Source organism: Dama dama, chromosome 23 (genome assembly GCF_033118175.1).
Source record: "Dama dama isolate Ldn47 chromosome 23, ASM3311817v1, whole genome shotgun sequence".
Taxonomy (NCBI): Eukaryota; Metazoa; Chordata; class Mammalia; order Artiodactyla; family Cervidae; genus Dama; species Dama dama.
Window position 1 is genome coordinate 39,931,430 of NC_083703.1, and position 24,437 is coordinate 39,955,866.

At 46.8% G+C, this 24,437-nt stretch overlaps 1 protein-coding gene across 12 annotated transcripts in view; it reads left to right on the forward strand.

The window, feature by feature from the left end:
* RIN2 (Ras and Rab interactor 2) overlaps positions 1-24,437 on the forward strand; it is a 212,378-nt gene that overhangs the window by 160,313 nt on the left and 27,628 nt on the right. For 11 of the 12 annotated variants that reach the window (XM_061126440.1, XM_061126438.1, XM_061126432.1 and 8 more), the window contains 4 exons: positions 11,422-11,614; positions 14,976-15,087; positions 18,674-18,794; positions 24,131-24,222. In XM_061126440.1, coding sequence (XP_060982423.1) covers positions 11,423-11,614; positions 14,976-15,087; positions 18,674-18,794; positions 24,131-24,222 — 517 coding nt within the window. In that variant the 5' untranslated portion in view covers position 11,422. The remainder of the gene's footprint in view (positions 1-11,421; positions 11,615-14,975; positions 15,088-18,673; positions 18,795-24,130; positions 24,223-24,437) is intronic. The other variant, XM_061126430.1, reaches the window with a different exon arrangement.

Below are 24,437 nucleotides of genomic sequence, written 5' to 3' on the forward strand. Positions count from 1 at the left end.
AGGGTTAGGCCTGAGTATGGCTAGGGGATGAAGCCAGGCTAGAAGGAGCCACGTGGAATGCAGAGTAAGACAGGTGACTGCCTCAGAGGCAGATAAACAGTGGGTGAAGGAATTCACTGCAGCTGCAAGAGATGGGGCAGGGGTGAGGGGAGAGGGGAGTTCAATGTGGGGACTTTTTGGTAGACTTTTAAAAATATATATATTTTTTATTTTGCTTCTGGGTCTTAGTTGCAGCATGTGGACTCTTACTGGCAGCATGTGGGATCTAGTTCCCTGACCAGGGGTGGAACCCAGGCCCCCTGCATTGGGAGCGCAAAGTCTTAGCCACTGGGCCACCAGGGAAGCCCCTGTGCTGGGTTTTGACAAGTGGGTTGCAGCCGGTTACAGACACTCAAGAGCAGTTTTGACGTATACGTATAAGTGATTCACTTCGTGGTACAGCAGAAACTCACACAGCATTGTTAAGCAATTATATGCCAATTTTAAAAAACAGAAATAAAAGGAAATGAAGGGGGGGGGTAGTGTGAACGTGGGCAAGGAGGGGCTGAGCAGAGGCAATAGATGCTCTTCTCAGGATGGTCTTCCCTGCTGAAACTAAGAGAAGGGTTTGTGAAGATTAATACAGAAAAAATAGTCTACTTACTCGAATTGTCTTAGCCCATCATCCATTGTGCCCAGTTTTTCACTTATTCATGTGCCATCTTTACTATTCATGTACCTGATATTTTTCTTAAGTTGGCTATGTGTTACACTTGAGATAAATTTGATAAGCCAGCTGTGAAAAGACAAATGCTGCATGACTCTGCTTATATGAGGGATTTAGAGTTTTCAGATTCATAGAGACAGAAAGTACATGGTGGTTTCCAAGCACTAGGGGGAGGGGAAGAATGGGAATTACTGTTTAAAAGGTAGTTTCAGATTTGCAAAAGGAAAAGAGGTCTGGACGTGAATGGCTTCACGAATTTATACTTCACAAATCAGGCAGCATTCCGTCTAGGGAGGAAAAAGGCACTCCCTTGGGCTGCAGGAAAGGAAAGGTTTTTTAAGGTAGAGAGGAAATGGGAAAATGAAATTATTAGCAAAGAATTCATCGTTTTTAGCAAGGTCGCCCTCCTAAGGAAAAGGAGGGGCCTATTAGACAGTACAAGGAGAGATAAGAATGCCTTCCTCAGCGATCAGTGCAAAGAAATAGAGGAAAACAAGAGAATGGGAAAGATTAGAGATCTCTTCAAGAAAATTAGAGATACCAAGGGAACATTTCATGCAAAGATGGGCTCAATAAAGGACAGAAATGGTATGGACCTAACAGAAGCAGAAGATATTAAGAAGAGGTGGCAAGAATACACAGAAGAACTGTACAGAAAAGATCTTCACAACCCAGATAATCACGATGGTGTGATCACTCACCTAGAGCCAGACATCCTGGAATGTGAAGTCAGGTAGGCCTTGGAAAGCATCACTATGAACAAGGAGGTGATGGAATTCCAGTTGAACTATTTCAAATCCTGAAAGATGATGCTGTGAAAGTGCTGCACTCAATATGCCAGCAAATTTGGAAAACTCAAGAGTGGCCACAGGACTGGAAAATGTCAGATTTCATTCCAATCCCAAAGAAAGGCAATGCCGAAGAATGCTCAAACTACCTATCGCACAGTTGCACTCATCTCACACACTAGTAAAGTAATGCTCAAAATTCTCCAAGCCAGGCTTCAGCAATATGTGAACCATGAATTTCCAGATGTTCAAGCTGGTTTTAGAAAAGGCAGAGGAACCAGAGATCAAGTTGCCAACATCCGCTGGATCATCGAAAAAACAAGAGAGTTCCAGAAAAACATCTATTTCTGCTTTATTGACTATGCCAAAGCCTTTGACTGTGTGGATCACAATAAACTGTGGAAAATTCTGAAAGAGATGGGAATACCAGACCACCTGACCTGCCTCTTGAGAAACCTATTTGCAGGTCAGGAAGCAACAGTTAGAACTGGACATGGAACAATAGACTGGTTCCAAATAGGAAAAGGAGTACGTCAAGGCTGTGTATTGTCACCCTGCTTATTTAACTTCTATGCAGAGTACATCATGAGAAACACTGGGCTGGAGGAAGCACAAGCTGGAATCAAGATTGCTGGGAGAAATATCAATAACCTCAGATATGCAGATGACACCACCCTTATGGCAGAAAGTGAAGAGGAACTAAGAAGCCTCTTGATGAAAGTGAAAGAGGAGAGTGAAAAAGTTGGCTTGAAGCTCAACATTCGGGAAACTAAGATCGTGGCATCTGGTCCCATCACTTCATGGGAAATAGATGGGGAAACAGTGGAAGCAGTGTCAGACTTTATTTTTTTGGGCTCCAAAATCACTGCAGATGGTGATTGCAGCCATGAAATTAAAAGACGCTTACTCCTTGGAAGGAAAGTTATGAGCAACCTAGACAGCATATTAAAAAGCAGACATTACTTTGCCAACAAAGGTCCATCTAGTCAAGGCTATGGTTTTTCCAGTGGTCATGTATGGATGCAAGAGTTGGACTGTGAAGAAAGCTGAGCACCGAAAAATTGATGCTTTTGAACTGTGGTGTTGGAGAAGACTCTTGAGAGTCCCTTGGACTGCAAGGAGATCCAACCAGTCCATCCTAAAGGAGATCAGTCCTGGGTGTTCACTGGAAGGACTGATGCTGAAGCTGAAACTCCAATACTTTGGCCACCTCATGCGAAGAGTTGACTCATTGGAAAAGACCCTGATGCTGGGAGGGATTGGGGGCAGGAAGAGAAGGGGATGACAGAGGATGAGATGGCTGGATGGCATCACCAACTCGATGGACATGAGTTTGAGTGAACTCCTGGAGTTGGTGATGGACAGGGAGGCCTGGCGTGCTGCGATTCATGGGGTCGCAAAGAGTCGGACACAACTGAGCGACTGAACAGAACTGAACTGATTAGACAGTATGTCTTGTTAGTGTTAACCAGGAAATTTTAAGTTGTCTCCTTACACGTCACATTCTTGAGGAAGGTTGAAACCATACTTAGGTTAGTTAGGAAGTTTTGGTGGGCTCAGCACAAGTGACTCCATTTGGGGCCTGTCATTTCTTTTTTAACAATAGTGATGGTTGTGCAACAATATGCATATGTATTCAACACCACTTAAACATGGTTAGGGTAGTAAGTTTTATATTATGTGTATTTATCCACAATAAAAAATGGGGGGAAAAGTCAATTAATACCTCCACCATAATGGGGAATTACACTAAATCCATATGGCTATTAAATGCTGGACATTAAAATAAAAACCATGTTTCCATATACTTCCACTATACTTTTAGTATATCCAGCACTCTCTGGGAATTACTGTCAATTTTCAGTAAACTACTGAAAAGTTATAAAATATGAAAAGTAATCTATTCTGTCGTACCAGGTGGGGTTTGGTTTTGAGTTCTTCGCTTTGTAGCCAAACTCAGCTCTTTATGTCAGGGAAAGAGGCAAGGAGATGAATCTTAAGTCATAATTAAGTCCTCAGCAAAAGCAACTTGAAACCCAAACCCAGGGCTCTGCTGTTGTTGTTTTTGTTTGTTTGTTTTTATTTTGTTTTATTGACAACATTAGCATCTTATTGATAATCATCAGCCCCATCCATTTCTCTTGATTCATTCTTTGTCTGTGTAATAGGCCTTTACAGTGTAAACAAAGACAAACTCTTAGTTTTCTTAAGGGTCTGGAAGGCCAGCCTTTAGGTTGCAGGAAGAATTCTGAGTCTTCCCTGAGAGTTGAGTTATATTTGCTGGAAATCCAGGGAGGGCCTGGAAGGTAAAACCTGGGTGGAGCCTACCTCTTACCCCTTCAGATCCTAAATCTAGTGCCCTTGTGAGTCACTCAGTCCTACAGTCCACACCTGGGATTGGCCAGGAAGGAGCAGGCACAGTGGGCAGACTCCCCTTTGAAGAAGAGAACTAACTACCTGATAGAGGAGACCAAAGGTGGTGTGTAGGGCCAGGGAGCTGGGCTGTAGGGAAGAAAAGGGACAAAGGCCAAAAGCCAAGGTGCATTTTAAGGAATTGCAATAACCCTTCCTCCAAATGCCTGCAGACTCAGTCATCCAATGTCCTCAGATGACTCAACTCACAGAGTTCTTTGGGTAGAGGCAAGACAAAAAACCTGGTTAAAATGTAAGGATGGGTTTACTGTGAAGGGGATCACAAAGGTACCAAATTCCAAGGCAGATGGGATGGATTTGTGCAAAGATGCCTGTTCCTCCTCCACGCAAACACCCAGAAGGGAGCTGGGAGCTGTAGAATCTGGTTTGGGAGCCCACCTTATATATATCATTATATAGATATAGTTCTTCAGAGCACTTGCCATTCATTCTAGGAGAGGTTTTCTCAAGTTGTTAATGAACTAAACCAATCTCTTTTTCCTTTGAACTATGATCTAACACTCTGCTCTAGAAAGGAACAGTCTAGCACATTTAAATGACTTAGTTGAAATAGTGATTGCCCTTGAACAATAATCAAGTACAGCTTATCATAGATGTTGATATAAATTATCCATTTAAAAAGTATAATTGTTTGGCCTAATGATTTTTTTTTAATGGAAAGGAAGTTTTAATAGTTATTTTATTTATTTGGCTGCGCCAGGTCTTAGTTGCAGCACTCAGGATCTTTGATCTTAGTTGTGGCATGCAGGATCTTTAGTGACAGTCTGTGGTATCTAGTTCCCTGAGCAGGGATCGAATCCCGGTCCACTGCTTTTTGGAGCACAGAATCTTAGTGACTGGACCACCAGGGAAGTCCCTTAATGATGTGTTTCTAATGCACATAGGATAGGTTTGGAGAACTTTCTCTTTGAGGTTTATACTTTTGTCTCCATGTCCTGACTGAGGACAGAGCCCTTTGGACCACTGAACTCGTTCTGAGACCCATTCGCCAAACGGACTTGTGTGCCTTTGTTGAGCGTAACAGTTTGGCATTTGCTTGTATCTAGTTCCTTTAAACTTCATTTTTGCTGTTCAACAGCTGAACTAAGATTCTTATACACAGAACGCTGTCGACTGTATCGCTGCACTGAAACAACTTCACATCAAAGTTTCATGTCTATTATGTATTGCTTTCTTTTTAAAATAAAAAAAGGTTTATTTCGTGCTCGCTTCGGCAGCACATATAAAATAAAAAAGATTTATTTATTTTTGGTTACACTGGGTTCTCATTTGTTGTGCATAGGCTTTCTCTAGTTGTGGTGAGCCAGGGCTACTCTTTGTTGCAGTGCTTGGGCTTCTCATTGCGGTGGCTTCTGTTAGAAGCACAGGCTCCAGGTACTCGGACTTCAGTAATTGTGGCACACAGGCTTAGTTACTCTGCGGCGCGTGGGATCTTCTTAGACCAGGGATTGAACCTGTGTCCCCTGCGCTGGCAGGCGGATTCTTAATCCCTGGACCACCAGGGAAGCCCCTATGTGTTCATATTGCTTTCTTATTTGCCCGTCATTAATTTGAAGAAAGACTGAAGTGTAAAGTAATGTGTTGTTTTGGATAGGAGCTTGGGAGGGAGTGATGTATGGGAAAGACAAGGGAGCCTTACTGAACACACTTGGTCTAGACGCTGGACCTTAGTGGCTGCCTGGATGGATTGTGCCGTACTCTGGGGTTCTGGATGAGGATCAGAAAGCATCCTTTGGGAACACTGCTGCAAGTTCATGGTTCGTCTGAGATGAGTCTGATTCTGTGACATGTGATAGAAGAAGCAGGCCTTGGTCCTGAATTATAATACACTGCCTGCCGTTGCTTCTTCTTGCACCTGCCTAGGCTACCAATGCCTGGTCCCAGGAATGACAGGAATACAGCCAAGTGGAAAGGCCACTCTTGTCCCACACTCTGAAGAGACTGGCATTGAATGTGACCAGAATGTTGGAGCACCCTGCCCCCCAGAGTGGGTGTGGTCATCGGCCATCTGCTGCTGGGCCCTGAAGCCCAGTTGGAATGAGAGCAGGCAGGGTCTGAGTTTTCCAGTGTTTCCAGATGCCTCTGCCCCAGAGGCATCTTAGAGCTGGAGGGCCTTCTTTGACTGCCCAGGATTTTCACATGCAGGTGTGGGGCTCACGGAATCCATAATTGAGCTTCATCTCCCCCCTCCCTGAAAGCAGCCTAGATATTTGGAAATACTAGTTAATAGTTGAATAAATAAATGAATCCCCTGCTCATAAAAACCCAGTGAGAGACTTCCCTGGTGGTCCAGTAGTTAAGATTTTGCCCTTCCAAAGCAGGAGGTACTGGAATTAATATTCCACATGCCATGCGGCACAGTCAAAACAAAAAAAACTGAGGTGCTATGTATTTTTCCATCTCATTTTCCCCAGCCTAATACTTGAGAAACTTTAAGCACCAGAAAAGTTGCAAGAAGAGTACTATTTATAACTGCTCACCAGTTGTTGGGATTTCGCCTCCTTTTCCTTCCGTCTGTATTCTTCCCTTTTTTTGAGGAGGTGAGAGGTGAGGAGGGGCTAACTACTTGGTACTTAATTTCTAACATTTTAACATTTGGCCCCTGAATTTTTGAGTATGCTTCTCTTAAGAGCAAGAACATGTTCCTGCAGAATTGTGATAACGTTATCGCAGTCAGGAGGTTAAATATCAACACAGTAGTATCTCATGTATTCCAGATATGAATATATTCATATTCAGATATTCCGATTGTTCTTTCTCACTGCATTTTATTCTGAGGCTGTATGTGATTGGTTCTGTGCACTCAGTGAGATGATCACATCTGTTTAGTCTCCTTTTCTCTACGGTAACTCACAGTTTGTGTGTGTGTGTGTGTGTGTTTAAGATTTATTTATTTATGGCTGCCCTGGGTCTTCATTGCTGTGCAAGGACCTCTTCCAGTTGTGGTGAGCAAGGCCTGCTCCTTAATTTTAGTGTGCAGTCTTCTTATTGTGGTGGTTTCTCTCGTTAAGAGCGTGGGCTCTAGCGCACATGGGCTTCAGTAGTTGCAGCTCAAGGGCTCAGTAATTGTGACACATGGGCTCAGTTGCCCTGCGGCAGGTGGGATCTTCCCAGATCAGGAATCTAACTCGTGTCCCCTGCCCTGGCAGGTGGATTCTTTACCATGGAGCCACTAGGGAAGCTCTTTTTTGTTTTTAATCTTTTACCACACTGACTTTTTTGAAGAGCTGAGGCCAGTGGCTTTGCAGAAGTCCCTGAATGTGGGTCTTTCTGTTTCCTCCCATAGGGATTCAGGTTGTATGCGTTTGGGGGCAGGAAGACCAGGTGATGCTATAACCTCAGAGCATCACATCAGAGGCACCAGGTGAGGTGGTGGAGATGTCAACCCCGGTCACTCGGTCAAAGTGGCTTCTCCCTTGTCAGGGCACGTTTCCTTCTTCAGAATAAGGAACCCTTGGGGTGGTATTTTAAGGCTGTGAATGTTCTGTTCCCTAAATCTTTCACCTACTGATGTCAGCATCCATACATGAGCCTGCCATTCATCAGTTCTGCACGGTGGCAGAGATATTAATTGCCACTTTCAGACAAAGCTTAAAAAGGGAGCTGGCCGGATCTCAGGTGCCAGCCTCCCCACTGTGACGTCCTGTGTCTCCTGCTCACTGGTTTATCTTTTATAAGCCTCTCCTTCTCTGTCCTCCCTCACATCTGTCTTAGAAATCATGGTGTTGAATCTCATCGGGTTCTTTCTCGGATTGGATTCCCTGGACGCAGAGCCTGAGACGGGGCTTGTAGGATATGATGGGAGAAAACCAGACAGAGATGTGGGGTCAGCTGGGGTATAGCCTCCGCCTGACCCTGCAGGGAGCTCTGAAGTTTGACTGGCACCTACCTTGGACCTGTCCCACCTTGAAGCCAGAAAGCCTCTTCTCCACCCATGTTACCGAGTCCTGAGCCGTGCATCTGCTTCCAGGGGGTGGGGGTGGTGTAGCTTCCTGGGTTACCCAGGGAAGGAAGCAGCTGTGGGCTTTTGGCAGCCAGCACTCATAGTAACAGGGGCACGGGTGCCTGGTTGATCAAGGGGATCTTGGCAGGCAAGGCGCCAACCACATCCACTACAGCTTCAGTGTTTCCCTCATTAGTTCTTTCCTGAGGCTTGTCCCCATAAAAGCCAATCTGTCCTGTAATCATAGGCTATAAACCTCAGACAGCCGGCTGCATAAAGGCGTGAGCTTAGTCATTTGCAAAGACAAGGTCTAATTTATGGTTGCTCCTTTATGAGGCCCCATGAATCTTATTCACCGCCTTCCTGTCTGGGCCCTGGCTTTTGAAGGTGAGGTCAGTTGTCAGAACAAAGGCTTTGTAGCTGCTTAACAACCAAGGCTGCTTAACCACACAGGCTGGGCCCTTCTAAGGACGAGGTATCAACCTATTCACTCTCAGTACACAAGTGTCCAGACTGCCATGTTGGGGGGAGGAGAACTTGGTCTTGGTAAAATATCTCTTGGCTCCCCTGGTGGTTCAGACAGTAAAGAATCTTCCTGCAATGCAGGAGACCTGGGTTTGATTCCTGGATCAGGAAGAACCCCTGGAGGCAGGCATAGCAATCCATTCCAGTATTCTTGCCTGGATAATTCCATAGACTGAGAAGCCTGGCGGTCTACAGTCCATGGGGTCGCAAAGAATCAGACACGACTGAGCGACTAACACTTTCACTTTCACACTTCCAAAGTATCTCCAACTTGAGATGGCAGGGCTGACATGTGCCTTTATTTGGTTTCCTAGAATTATTATTTTTTTTTTTCAAAACATTTATTTATTTATTTGGCTCTGCCGGGTCTTAACTGCGGCATGTGGGAACTAGTTCCCTGACCAGGGATCAAACCCAGGACTCCTGAACAGAGAGCATGGCGTCTTTGCCACTGGGCCACCAGGGAAATCCCCTGAGAGCTCTTTCAATGGCATGTTACCTGTATCCTCTCAGCCCCAAACAAAACACAAACACCAACCACCTAATTGGGTCTGAGTTTAAGTGCATATTTTGCTCTTAGGCATGTGCTCCTCAAGTTCTGGGGCTTGCAGCATCAGAATTCCCCCAGAGTTTGCTAGAAATGCAGAGTCCTGGGCCCATCCCAGACCTGCAGAATCAAAACCTCTGGGGCTGAAACCAGGAAGCGCCTGTGGCTTCACACCCCCAGAGGATATTTTCCCCCAGGCTCAAGCACTGATGCAAAGCAATGATTATAAACTTTGGTGTAGGTTGGGGCCTCCTGGGGAAGCTGAACCATTCTGATGTCTGCATTCTGCCCCCAGAGTGTCTGATTTATTTGATCTTGGGGTGCTGTCTAACCATCACAAAAATTTAAACTCCCTAGGCAGTTTTCATGGGCAGCCAAGGGTGGAAACCCGTGCTGTAAAGTTGCCTTCTTTACCTCATGGGAAAGGAATGTTTATACCAGCTTCATTGTGAAGAGTTTGTTCTGAGCACTGCTGAGATTCTCTTCAAAACACCTGGAGGCCCTGGAATGGCATTTCCAGAATGAGGAACTACCCTTTCTGGGCACAGATGGTCCCACATGGAAACTTGCAGCAGCAGTAAAGGAAAACACTCCTTACTTGAGAGCAGATGAAATGTAAATATTGAATGGAAGCCAGAGATTCTTTAGATCTAGAGATTCTTTAGATCTGGAGCAGGTATAGAGGTGGCAGGGGAGAAGGCGGGGTGCAGTCTCTGGTGGCCCATGTGCTGTCATGGGGTGGCAGGGGGTGTGTGGTTCCTAAGTCTGCGTGCCCCCACGTGACCTCTTAGAGCAGAGTGGTCCACAGGGGAGTGGCATACCTCCTCTCCCCTCTCCCCTTACATTCAGACCCCATCACCTGTCTTCCTCACTGTTGAAGGCTTCCTTCAGACCACATGTATGGGTCTCTTGGAGTGCAGACATTTGAAGATGAGGTGTACCCCACCTGAACTCAGCCGTGCAGACGTGGGTGGTCAGGCCTGGTGGTCCCACTGGCTGTTCTGGGACCATAGAGATGACCAGCATGGAGAACTCTGAATGTGGCAAAGGAAAGACACCCCAGAGCTTAGGCGGCCTTAGACGGGGACCTCCACCCTCTCTCAGCAGAGCGCTGTTCCTCGGCCTGAGCCTCCTGGTCCTCTTTTTGAAAGCTAGGATCCTGGCACCTCCTTTCAGGGCTACTGTAAGGAGCAGATAAGAGAGTATTTCTGAAGGTTTGGCCAACAGTAGACACCACCTGGTTACAGCCATCTTGTGTTTGTGATCGCACCTGTTAGCTGCAAAGCTGGAGAAACACCAAACTTCTGGGATTTCTGGCTTTGCCATTTCTTGGCTGTTTATTACTCTGGAGCTTGCTGAACCTCAGTTTCCTCACTTGTAAAATCGGGATTAAGTACTCAGAAATAGGGTTAGGGTTGGGGGGCAGAGGAGATGATATCCATCAAGGGGATATTTTTGTATTGAGATTTCATTCACATACCATAAAGTTCAGTGGTTTTTTTCAGTATTTCACAAAGTTGCACAGCCATCAGCTCATCTCATTCCAGAACATTTTTGTTACCTGGAAAGAACCTCCAAACCCTTTCGTGGTCATGACCTATCCCAACCCCTCCCCAGTCCTTGGCAATCACTGATCTTTCTGTCTCTATGTTTTTATCTAACCCAGATACTTTGCATAAGTGGGATCAGCATGCTATTGTGCCTGGTTTCGTTCACTTAGTGTGGGATCCTCAGGGTTTCATTCCATTCCATGGAGTCTTCAAAGTCTTCCCTTTTGTAGCATGGATCAATGTCTCAATCATAAAAAGAATCAATGACCGTTATGGCTGAATAAAATTCCATTTTCTGGATATACCACATTTTATTTATCCTTTCTTTAGTTGATGGAGATTTGAACTGTTTCTACTTTATGGCAACTATGAATAATATTCATATGGTTTTATGAATAATGCAATACCATTCCACTGTGGGGTTCTATTAGAAATAATATTAATAGTGAAAGTGAAAGTGCCTGAAAGGAAATGAAATCCAGTTCATATGGATATAAAACGAGTGTGCCTAAGGAATGTTCGTCTGTGTTTTCAGAGCTTGCCTAGTCATGCTCTTGGCCTCATGGTTACTGTATGGAATTTAGCACTTAGAGTTTCTTTTTGCTCAAAGTGAAGACATGCCCTAATAGCAGAAAACAGAGTAAACAGCATTTAGGATATTTAGAACCCTGTGAAAACTGAGTTAGAAAGGGAAGGTTGAGTGTGTTGAGGGGTGTTGAGGACTTGCTGCAATGTTAGACATACAGAGTGATATAGAACCCAGTGTCTGCCTCTGGAAAGCTTTCAGTCTGGAGGGGAAGACAGAAGAGGTGGTGATGAAGGTTGGGGCCCTGGGCCAGGATAGGTCCAGCCTAGGAGACCACAGGGTGCTGTCCTCATGAGGGAGACCTCGCTGCAGCTGTCTGACCCCTGCCGATTCTCTCTCCTAGCATGGTAAGACACAAGGACGATCACTACTCCGAGGAAACAGACGCCAAGACCTGCCCCCGGGACTCGGGCTACGACAGCCTCTCCAACAGGCTCAGCATCTTGGACCGACTCCTGCACACCCACCCCGTATGGCTGCAGCTGAGCCTGAGTGAGGAGGAGGCGGCCGGAGTCTTGCAGGCGCAGCCTCCGGGGGTAAGACGCTAACGTGGGGAAACGGGGAGGCGGGCAGGGCCGTCACTTCCCTAAAGAGAAAGACGGCGAGTTCCAGAGAGTTCTCCCCAGCCCCTAGGGAGCATGGTGCCCAGTGTGTGTGTCTCCTTACAAGGCAGAGAAATTCTGGAAACTATGGAGGCAGCTCCCAAAACAGAGCCCTTCATCTGCCCTTGGGACCTCAAGACTCTGAGGGATAACAGGGCACCTGGGTACTGAGGAGGGGCCACTGGCCACGGGCCCTGGGCCTGACTTCTTGAGATGTGACATAGAGGATGAGCCTGGTGTGGGGTCCTCAGTCTATGGTTTTCCTTTCATTATGAGCCCGGGAGCCCTGGCCTGGGTCCAGCCATCCAATTCAGGACCCAGCCTTCTAAAATTCCACATCCCTAGTCTTGTCTACTCTGGCTGCCAAAGTCATCCTCTTTCCCTTGTGTGGTCTCAGTGACAAATCAAAGCCCAGTTTGGTTTCTTCAGCAACACCCCCCCCCCCGCCAAGGCTACACAAGGGCTTCCCATATGGCTCAGCTGGTAAAGAATCTGCCTGGGTTCAATCCCTGGGTTGAGAAGATCCCCTGGAGAAGGGAAAGATACCCACTCCAGTATTCTGACCTAGAGAATTCCATGGATTGTATAATCCATGGAGTTGCAAATAATCGGGCACTACTGAGAAACTTTCACTTTCACCCAAGGCTAGTCTTATCTAACTGAAGCCCACTCCATGATGCTATAGAAGTTTCTTAGAAAATGTTATTCAGTGATAGGTAGATATATTCTGTGCTCTCTGACATGGTGGCCACTGGCCTCATGTAGTTATTTAAATTACATTAATAAAATAGAATAAAACATTTGGTTCCTCAGTGGCACTAGCCATATTTAAGATCTCACTATCCCCAACGTCTGTGTGGCTACCATATTGAATGGATGGTGCAAAGTATAGAACGTTTCCACCATCATAGAAAGTTCTTGGGGACAGCGCTTGTGTACAATGTACACTTCTAAAACAAGGATAAATACAATAAATCACAGATAAAATAAGGCTGGAAACAACACACCACAAGAGATAGAAACTAAGAAATAGATGGAGAGGCGGGGAGAAAATTCCTTCTGTAGCTGGCCAAGGAATGTTGTAACAGCTGGACACAAAAATAAACTTTCCAGTTTCCTATCAGCCAAAGCTTGTTGGTTGTCACTTTTTGACTCACAAGTGAGTCTTTGTTCCTCATCTGACGGAAGCAGACAAGACTAAGTCCTTGCTGGAACACGTTCAGGAGGACAGGCGCAGTATTGGATCATCCTTGCGGAGAATTCCTTGGCCGAGGGCTCGCTGGGTTGTTGTCTCTGGTTTTGGTCTATATGATCAGGACCCCTTTCTGTGAGGCCCCCACTTTTTGCAAGTTGAGTTGTCTGCTCCTGTGTTTCTGCAAAAAAAAAATTCTAATGAGGGAGGTTGCCGTGTTGCTAGGCAACACTTCATCTCCGTGCTCGTCCCAGCACCTGGAGTCAGGCACGTCCATTCCTGCTGGAAGCTGGTGGGGAGCAAGTCAGGCAGGAGGTTCTCCACCTTCCGGATCCCTGAGCAGGACCTGCCTGATGGGATGGGGCTGAGGGCAGGGTGAGGAGGGGAGAGGCCACAGTTCTCCAGGAGAAGCAAGGATCCTGAATAGAAGGAGGAGCAGGTGTGTGAAAGAGAAAGGTTTGAAAGACCAACCCTAGTGGCATCTGGTCCTTAGGGTGCCACCATCCCTAATTCATCTATAACCCTAAGACAAGGGCCGGCAAATTCTTTCTGTGAAGAGTCCGAATGTCAGTATTTGGAGCTTTGTGGCCATAGAGCCTCTGTCACAGCCACTCAACTCTGCCATCACAGGGCAGCCGCAGCTGTTTAAATATGTAGACCAAGCAGCAAGGCTGTATGTCAATAAAACTTTGTTTATGAAAGCAAGTCGCAGGATGGGTTTGGTCTGTAGGCCGTGCTTTGCCAACTGCTGACCTAAGGTTTTGGATGTTCAGGAGATAAGGCTCAGAGATTGTACCCTCCCTGAGCCTCAAGACTCAAGCAGACCCCGACCTCTCAAAGGGAGAGATACTTCTTTCCACCAACAGCAGCTGCCTCCCAGCAGTGCTTTGAGGCTTTTCCTCATCACAAGAGCATTGTGGGAGCACCCGCTTCTGCTTCAGGGTGACCCAGAGCCATGGACTCCCACTGCTGGCACATTCTGTGGCCACCTCTCTATGGTCACTGGGGAAAAAGAGAGCCCTGAAGATGACCTTCCTGTCTTCCACAGACACCCAGTTCCTGTTACCCCTTCTCCCCCCATAAAGGTATCTTAGGAGCTATTGACTGGACATCAAGAAAGAGATGACAATTAGATGGGAAAAGTAAAAGGCTGCAGAAACGTAGGAGCAGATAGCCAAACACAGAGGAAAGAAAAATGAAGAAACAGGACTGGATGGTCTCCTTGGAAGAAGGGTCATGAGTCACAGGAGGGAACCGGCATGCAGCCAGGCCACCACACCACAAACTCCAGGGAGTACCATTGCGTTTGTCATCTGGGTAGATGACGCCCCCAGGTTTGTGCAGTGCACAGCTGAATGTGGCATGCCCAGCTCTACAGTAACATATGCTTGGATGGCCTCCTGAGATCAGCACTGGGCTTGGGCTGGTTTAAACATGCATCTAAAGACACCGTTTGGAACTGGAGGGAGTTGTCAGAAAGCAAAGTGAGTCAGGAGTAAAGGGACCACCAGCCTGTGTGTTGGCTGGCGCGAACCTCAGAGCACTTCCCATTTTCAGCTCCAGCAGATGTGGCCAAGCCAGGTCTTGCCTTATTATCCCATTTTCCAAGAGACACTGGCCACTAGATTTTCTTGTGTAAAGTGAAAGACCTTGTACTTTTCCAATGTTGGCAACAAATTCAGATTTCTATCTTAAATATACTCATGAGCCAGATTAGCCAATGAACTTCCAATTCTCCACAATGGCTGAGCCGTGTTACCTGTGTCTAGAATTTAGGGTTCATCAGCCAGGATGCCTTATCAGACATAAGCTGGAGAGTATGTATCATGAGCTGTAAAATAGTCACCAAACTGAAAATGTTTCACAGATTGAGGAGGTTCTCAGTCTCGTGGAGAAGTGGGATCCTCCGAGACTGGTTACCAAAGGCGGGCATCTGTGGCCTGCTGGCTCATCAGTATCCATGGCAGCAATGTGCACCTGAAACCCTGTAGTTTGGCTATGAGAGGGGTTCCATGCATGGAAGCTACATGTGTAGGAAATGACACACCCAGGTCCCAGCCTTCTAGACGTCTCTTCAGCTTGCATTTCTTTTCCCTCCTCTAGATCTTCCTGGTTCGTAAATCCACCAAAATGCAGAAGAAAGTCCTCTGCCTTCGCCTGCCCTGTGAATTTGGAGTCCCACTCAAGGAATTTGCCATAAAGGAAAGCACATACAGTAAGTGGTTGTCAGGTGGTGAGGTCCCGGTGAAATGAGGTCTTTAAGTAAGTGGAGGGGGAGAGGGCCTGCAACTTGAAGATGGACAGACGTGGGTCTGAGTCCTGGAGCTGTCACTTGTTCCCTGTAGATAACCTAGCACAAGAGCCTTGGTTTTCTTATCTGTATAATGGGATGGTGGTGACCTCAGAGAGCTGTTGACAGTTCAGTTAAACAGCCTGTGTGCAAGGTTCGCAGTCTATTGCCTGGCACATGACAGGGCCTCACAGAGGCTAATTTCCCAGTTACGCTGGGCGTGGTCCCCAGGTTTGCTGATGGCTAAGCTGAAGGACGGGCTGCACAACAGTCTTTTTTTGGGATCTCATGCCAAAGTGTGTGTCTGCACAGCCCTTGAATAGCCCTAGAGGGGATTGTCCCCTCTAGGCCATCCTTGTACAGTGTTCTATAGGGGCAGCTGGTCATAGGCTGAATCCAGCTCCTTGGAGAAATGGACTGGCTGAAATTTTGGAGGGAGAGAATCAGGAGTGTTGGTTTCTTTCTGCTAATCTGTGGTCCCTGGAAACATGAAGTCTTTGGAAGGTCAAGTTTTCAAGGAAAAGGGGAACACACAATCCTGATGCCCTATGAGCCTCCCAGTGACAATAAGAAGGTGGACCTACAGCCCCAAGGGGGAGGCCTTTCTCAGCCACAGGTGAGCGAGCCCAGGTGTGAAGGCCAGTTTGGATGCCATCGACTGTTCAATAAGCCGATGTAGACCAGATGCTCATTATAAGCTGAGCACCCTCAGTCCCTGTCTTTGAAGGAACCGAAGGTCTTGAGACTGATTTGGGGGCAGATATAGGCTTCCACTCAGCCTGGAGTTCAGAGTCTTACTGAGCCAAATATCTATTAACTGGGTCTGGAGGAGATGTTTCTGGCCCCAGCGGAACTTGCCAGCCTCTGTGTGATCTACGACTGGCCTCAGGTCAGCTGTAGATGGGGTCTTATGATGTTTACCCCCAGGCCTCTTCCAAGGTCGCTGACATCAGGGAAAAGCTCCCATGTGCAGAGTCATCTGAGCAGTCACTGAGCTTGGCTAATGATCTGCCTAATGATTTAGGAGGGAATCAAAAGGTAGATTTCAAACCCACCCTCTGAAAGACAATGAATTAAATATTAAGTGAAAAAGGGCGATGCTGAGTTGGCTTTTTAAAGTCAGCTAGCCAAGAAGTGATAAGTCTGAGTGGTTTTTAAATCCCTTCTAACGTCCACAGTTGAAAAAGCTGGTGTAAAACTCAACATTCAAAAAACTAGGATCATGGCAACCGGTCCCATCACTTCATGGCAAATAGATGGGGGAAAAGTGGAAACAGTGACAGATTTTATTTTCTTGGACTCCAAAATCACTGCAGACAGTAATTGAGCCATGAAATTTAAAAACTCTTGCCCCTTGGAAGGAAAGCCATTTCAAACCTAGACAGTGTATTAAAAAGCAGAGACACCGCTTTGCTGACAAAGGTCTGTCTAGTCAAAGTTATGATTTTTCCAGTAGTCATGCACGGAAATGTAGAGTTGGACCATAAAGAAAGCTGAACGCCAAAGAATTGACGCTTTTGAACTGTGGTGCTGAAGTCTCTTGAGAGTCCCTTGGACTTGAAAGGAGATTCAACCAATCCATCTTAAAGGAAATCAACCTTGAATATTCACTGGAAGGACAGATGCTGAAGCTGAAGCTCCAATACTCTGGCCACCTGATGCAAAGAACCGACTCATTGGAAAAGACCCTGATGCTGGGAAAGACTTAGGGTGAAAGGACAAGATGGTTGGATGGCATCAGCAACTCAATGGACATAAATTTGAGCAAATTCCAGGGGATAGTGAAGGACAGGGAAGCCTGGCGTGCTGCAGTCCATGGGGTCACAAAGAGTCGGACAATTTAGTGAATGAACAACAACTCCCACAGTTTACCGTGATAAGTCAGCTTGCAAATCCCACCCACCTTCCCCTCCTACAATAAGTACAGTTAGTGTTTTGTATTTTAAACTTCTCTTGTTGTTCGACTGAGATCCCTCCCTGGCTGCATGGTTTTCCTCCCTGTTTTGCGAAGATCTTTATCACTTCTCTGGTTTTAAAGTAGCTGAAAGAGCTAGTCTGCCTAGTCTGAGCAAAACATTAACCTGCCTATAACTGGTTACCACAGGCCTCCCATGATGACCCCTTCCTGGCCAGGGTCTACCTTCTTTGCGAGGAAGGGCTGGCCTTAAAAACATAGATATTTTTGGACTTTGCTGGCGGTCTAGTGGCTTAGACTCCATGCTCCCAATGCAGGGGACCCAGGTGTGATCCCTGGTCAGGGAACTAGAACCCACATGCTGCAACTGAAAGGTCACATGCCTCAACTAAAGCTCCTGCATGCCCACAACTAAGACCCAGCACAGCCCAATAAATAAATATAAAAAGCAAAACCAAAAAACCCCAAACCTCATAGCTATTTCATCATAACATCTGGACAGTGTTTTGCATAATAAGTACCAACTCATATCTGCATAGAACTGCTTTCAAAGAAGTTACTCACTTTTTAAAAGATTGCACTACCCACTACTCTCCTTCTGGAAGACAAGGGAAGTATAATTATTGTCCATTTTACAGATGAGAAAACTGAGAGCAGAGATGTTAACCTACCCAAGTTCGTTCCCTTTTACTCCACAATTGTGGTACATATATGTATGTTTCTCTTTCTGTGTCTGTCAGTCAGGGTATATGTATAGGGGTAGTAAAGAAATAGTAAGTAAGCAAAATAATACAACACAAACAAGAAACAAGCAAAATAAATGAGGATTTGGAAGGGAGAGAAACTCATCTGAAGTTAGGGGATCGTCACAGAGCTGAAGCTCTTTGGAGAATTTCTGGAAGAAGGGCTGCAAGGGTGGTGTTTCAGCCAAGACAGTGTAAGGAGTGGTTGGCAAATACATGAATTTTTGAAGTCGAGCCACTCTCTCTGTTCCATCATTTGGAAGATTTACAGAATGGCACACCATCTTGCCGGAATACTTCTTTGTTGGAAGGTTGCATACTTAGTGGAGGCAGTGGGGTGGGGCGGGGGCTCTCGAAGTAAATCAATTTTAGCATCTTTCCTGCAGAGTTGAACCCAAGCTGATGTATGGGAACCTGTGTTATCCTCCAGGCTTCACGCTCCTTCTGCCTTTTGTCTTAACCACAAGTGGCGCATTTGTGATCCAGGAGGTCCAGCCCGGGAGGGTCAAGGGCTCGAGGGGGGCCTTGGTGTCCCCCTACGCCCTGCCTCCTGCTAGCCTCTCGCTCCAGCCCATCTGACCCTTTTACTCTGCCCAGTTTTGCATCCTGAACTTTAGAAAAAAGATAGTTGTGTAATTTGAGTCTGGGCTGCTCTGTTTACCAAGCACTGGAGCACGTGCTCCGATGAGTCAGGGGCTGGACTTGTGGGCTGCCCACCCTTCCCTGGCCTGTCTCCCACGACCATGCGTCCTCCGTACAGCTGGTTCCCATCAGGCATGCGGGAGTCAGTCAGGGAGCCCGGAGATGCTCCTGCTCTCCCAGCCAGCAATATCGAGGGCCTTTCCTTTCCCAGGATGCACTCGGGGACACTCAGCTGGTTTCCGAACTCTCTCTTTTCCAGCCTTTTCCCTGGAAGGCTCAGGAATCAGCTTTGCGGATTTATTCCGGCTCATTGCTTTCTACTGCATCAGCAGGTAAGGCTCCCTTTGTCTCCTGATGTCAAGCCGCTGCTTGGTGACTGTGCTGTCACCAGCTCCCAGGTTTCTTCATTCACGCCGGGCAGGGGGCTCCGGAGGGCTTGTCAGCTATTGGATGTCCCTGGAAGGATTGGCCCCTGAGGTAAAAGGGTCCCCAGGCCCCCCTGTGCCAGGCTTAAATGACTGCCCTGGCCCCTGTAAATGTAAAATCACACACTCACGTAGAAAGGGACCTGTGATGCAAACCTGTCATGTTTAAAGATCCTAATATTCCTCATGGATGGAACTAAGAGTGTCACACGGAATGAAGTAAGTCAGACAGAGAAGCAGAAATATGGTGTGACAACCGTATATGTGGAATCTAAACAGAAATGATACAAATGAACTTACAAAATAGAGACTCACAGACTCACAGTCTTAGAGAAGGAACCTATGGGTGCTGGGGGGAGGGGGAGTGGAAGGGACAGTTAGTGCGTTTAGGTTGGACATGTACACAGTGCTATATTTAACTGGATAGGGAACTTCTCTGCTGGTCCAGTGTCTAAGACTCTGTGCTCCCAATGCAGGGGGCCTGGGTTCAATCCCTGGCTGGGGAACAAGATCCCACATGCTACAATAAACCCCCAATAAATAATTTACAAAAAAAAGAATAAACTGGATAACCAACAAGGACCTTATGCACAGCACAGGCAGCTCTGCACAATGTTTTGTGGCAGGCTGGATAGGAGGGGAGTTTGGGTGAGAACGGATACATGTGTGTGTATTGCTGAGTCCCTTCGCTGTCCACCTGAAACTATTACAACATTGTTAATTGGCTACACTCCAATCCAAAAAAAAAAACTCCTCTGGGATTGGAACACATAGGTTTTCAAGGCAGGGGCCTTCCATGTCCTCCTTTGCCTGGCAAAGCAATATATCCTTTTCTACTTCAAAATAAATCAAGATCCTAATGTTTCTGAAAACTCCCCAGTAGATGCAGTTCATCTAGAATTGTGGGTGCCTTCAGCCCCTAAATCTTGCATCCCTCTCCTTTAGGCCCACTGGGTACCCCTGTCTTTTTTGTAACTAAAGGGACTGTTTCAGTCTACATGAAGCTAAGCCCCAAACCCCTATGTTAACAAGTGTCAGGAGGGCACAAATTGGGAAAGGCTTTCTTTCTTTCTTTTCTTGTGAGCCACCCCAGTTTCTCAAATCAAGGATTCTTTCTGTGAATCAGGATCGAAACACATTGTCTGCAGAGGCTGACATTGCTTCCTCTCAGGTAGCCTGGCTCGGGGCAGGGCCGGTGGGGGGGTGGGGGCTGGTCCCTGGGCTTTTCTGCACATCTGTTGGAGCTGACAGAGCAGAGATGAGCGTGTGTTCCTGGGGTTTTTTTTTTTTTTTTGCAAAATATACTTCTCATCCCCGTCCCACCCGTGGCTGAGAAGTCTATTTAGAATCGGGTTATTTTATGGTAATTTAATACGTGGGCTGTTTCTCAAAAACTGAGTGAGATGTTTGTTGCACCTGTTGGACCCGGAGCCTTGGTGGAGCTGGGTGGTAGAGGAAACCCAAGCTGTCCATTCCCGGAGGTCCCCAAACTAGGCCAGTCGAAGCCACGGTCAGCAGCCTGATGTGGGGGTACTTTCAGAGGGGCAAGAAACAGGGCTTTTACGCCCCTGAATGGGACTGACCAGGACCCCGTGAGCACCCTGCAGGGGCCACCACCTGCCCGGGTGTGAGGGGATCCGCCCAATTGAGGAGGGCAGTGCAGAAGCCCCCACGTCCCCAGGCATGCACACCTGCTGTGGCACGGGCCCCTGAGAGGCTCCTGTGGGCCAGAGGCAAGGTTGGCCAACGTTTGCACGTCATAGTTCACGTCTTGGTGGGCCCGCTGTTGTTATGAAAGATAGTCCCACCTAGGCTCTGTGACAGCCTAGAGGGCTGGGATGGGGTGGGAGGAGGGAAGGAGGTCCAAGAGGGAGGGGACATATGTGTCCCTATGGCTGATTCATGTTGATGTATGGCAGAAACAACACAATATTGTAAAGCAATTATTCTTCAATTAAAACTAAATAGGTTTAAAAAAAAGATCGTCCCACCCAGAAAACAGGATTTGGCAGCCTGAGAAGTATATCATCTCTGCCATCAGTGGTCATGGTAGACTGGGTACCACTGTCCAGGGCCACTGGATGACTGGAGGGGACAGAGTCCATAGAAGCCTTGGTGGCCTACACACATGATGTCAAGACAGGTGCTCACAGGCAGACCCTCTGTTGACATTTTGTGATCAATAGCCAGTCTGCTCTTTAGAAGAAACTACACATGGAGTAAAAACAAAATTAAAAAATAAAACGAGTACGCATGTACTAACACTCTCGAGTGAAACATTTTTAACAAAGGTGACTTTATTTTGTCTATCTTGAGAGTTTTAGAGCCAGGGTGTAGGTGAGAAGGAGGCGCCCCCTTTTGTGTGTGTACGTGAGGAGGGGCTGGGTTGTGCCCTTGGCCAGCACAGCGGGAGAGGACTCACAAACAACATCTAATTTTCTAGTAGATCAAAGCCTAAAACCACCCATGAGTGAATGACAGGTGTGGTTTCCTGCCATCTCTGTCATTAAGGAAAACCAAAACCAATCATGCGATGTTTTAGGCTCTAGGTACTGTGCTGGGCAAAGTAAAATCTTAAAATAAACGTAGGTTGGTTTTTGTTTGGGGCTTCCCAGGTGACTCAGTGGTAAAGAACCCACCTGAGTCAGACAATACGTGGTTTTCCTCCCAGATCGTCTAAAGAAAGTAGGTTTTCATGAAGTGGGCAAGCCATGGAAACATATATTTGCATGATACTTTGGCGTTACAAAGTTCTGGTTCTTGTTAGCCTTCATTTAAGATTATCATCAGGGCCATGGCCTCTCCTGGGTCAGGCAGCAGCTCTTACACAAATGCTGTGTCCCCTGACACTCCACCTGCTTCATCCAGAGCAGATGCATGGGGACAAGTAGAGGGAGGTGATCATAGCATCTAGGGGCAGAAGGGTCTGCTGGAAGCAGGATGTGACCCTGGCTTGACACCCTGGAAAGAGGAGCCTCTTGACTGCCAGCTCCTAATATTTATGTGAGTCCTCTTAACCCTGTTACACTCTATTCATGTTTTGCTCTTTTCGTAGACCTTACTAATTTGTTATTCATTGTCAACAGCCTCAAGGGCTCCAAGATTCTCCAGTCATCCAGATTTAATCTGCTGCAGCCCAGAGTATTGCCCAGTCTTCCTGTAAATGACAAGTTGTTTGGTGTAGTTACTTTCTTCAGTAGAAATATCCAGAGTGTCTTGTGCAGACAGAACACAGACACTCCAAGCGTTGCCCTCACACACTTCATGGCAGGCATGGGAGGGGAGGGGTCTCCTTGCTGTTCTTCATACACACCAGACACTCTCCCACCCCAGGGCCTTTGCACCTGCTGTTCCCTCTGCCTGGAATGTGAGACCAACTCTCATACTTGAACCCTCTTTATTTTTCTGCTTTTGTGCTTTATTTTTATCCATGGAGCACATCTGCTTCTCATAGATTCTATGAATTGCATTATTGTTCTGTCTGCTGGCATCCACTGGAGTGACGCTTCATGCAGGTGTGGACTTTGTTTTGTTTGAAGCACCTAGAACAGTGTCTGGCACATTGTGGATTACCATAGACTTTGCTGGATGAATGAATGAATTCTTTCTTTGTAAGATCAATAACATCAATGGAGGGGGAAAAAAGTCCTTTCCTGAGAAGTCATTATTGTCATTGCACATTCATTCATCTGTTTATTTGAAGCACACTCTCTCCCATTTGTATCAGGCCAGGCTGTGTGCTGAGCCCCATTTAGATTTCACCAGTGCTGAGAGCATGACCCTAATCCTTGTGTCTAAGTGTTAGTCCTTCTGTTGTGTCCGACTCTGTGACCCCATGGACTGTGGCCCTCCAGGTTCCTCTGTCCAGGGGATTCTCCAGGCAAGAATACTCAAGTGGGTTGCCATTTCCTTCTTCAGGGGATCTTCCCGACCCAGGGATTGAACCTAGGTCTGCTAGCATTGCAGGTGGGGTCTTTACCATCTGAGCCACCAGGGCAGCCCAGGTCCTTGTGTATGAAGATAAGCAAATGCTTCTCAAGTCTGGCTTTGCCCTTTTGGAGAAAGCTGCTGCTGTTGCTAAGTCACTTCAGTCGTGTCCGACTCTGTGTGACCCCACAGATGGCAGCCCACCAGGCTCCGCTGTCCCTGGGATTCTCCAGGCAAGAACACTGGAGTGGGTTGCTATTTCCTTCTCCATTTGAAGAAAGCAGGAGGTCACAAAGCAGGAGGTCACGGTGGTGACGCTATGCTCTGGCCATGGTGGTATCCTTTTGCAAGCCCAGCTCCTTCCTCTTGGGTCTGCTGGTCTGCAGTGCTGCGGTGCGTGTGTTTCCTGGTCCACACATGGCACCAGACTCTTTAGGGGTAGGGCTGTCACATGAGTTCCTTTAGTTTTGCTTTTCTGCTCAAAGTGTGATCCAGGGGCAGGGAGCTTGGCAGGAATGCCAAACCTCCAGCCTCCCCCAGACCTGTTGAATCAGAGCGCAGCCTCACAAGACCCCCATGGATTCAGGCACACATCACAGTTAGACAAACACTACCTGAAGACTCAAGAGGAAGGTCTGTCACCAGCACACAAAGGACAGTGTTTGGGCTCCAGCTGGAACCCCTCACAAGTAAAATCAACAGACATTCACTGAGAACCTACCGTGGGAAAGGTAGTGGGTAACACATCTCAGTTTAGGATCACACATTCCCACCCAGGGAGTTGGGGTCCAACATCCAGAGCAGGTAGCAAATTGATAGCTAATGTTTTATTTGCATGACAGATCAACCATCATAGTCAGTGAGTCCAATATTAACTCTAGATACAGTTTAGCTGCCCGGGAATGCAATTCCATCTTCACTGCTGATCTGGAACCAGGAACTCAGTCTGTCCTGCATGTGTTAACATGGGCAGGAGTCATGACCCGCCCAGTCTGGTCACCAGTCAAGACAAGTCCAGTTGGATGTGATGCGATGTTGAAATAGTTTAAGCTGTAGATAAATAACAGGGACCTACTGCACAGCACAGGGCACTGTATTCAATATCTTGTAATAACCTGTAATGGAAAAGAATCTGGAAAAAGACTATATATGTGTATAAAAGTGAATCACTTTGCCGTATATCGGAAACACTGTAAATTAACGATACTTACAAGAAAATAAAATACTTTCAGCTGAAACCTTTCTAGGATGGAAATGAAAGCAAGAGACAGAAATGAGACATGTAATCATGTGTATTCTCTCTTTTGAAAAATCAGGGACGTCCTGCCATTTACCTTGAAGTTGCCTTATGCCATTTCAACAGCCAAGACCGAGGCTCAGCTTGAAGAACTCGCCCAACTGGGACTAAGTAAGTGGGTGCCCTTGCCCAGTCTCTTGTCATGCATGGGTGGAGCAGAGCCAGTGGCCCGTGGTACATTGTTGCATCAGAATGTAACCCTCACCTCCATGTCAGAACTTCAGGAGGCCCTGAGTCACAGCTTTTGAGAGTCTTTTTCTAAGTCAAGCATTGAACCAGCTCTCAGAGGCCGGTGCTGGGTTTGCCTGGGGAGCTCCCCACAATTC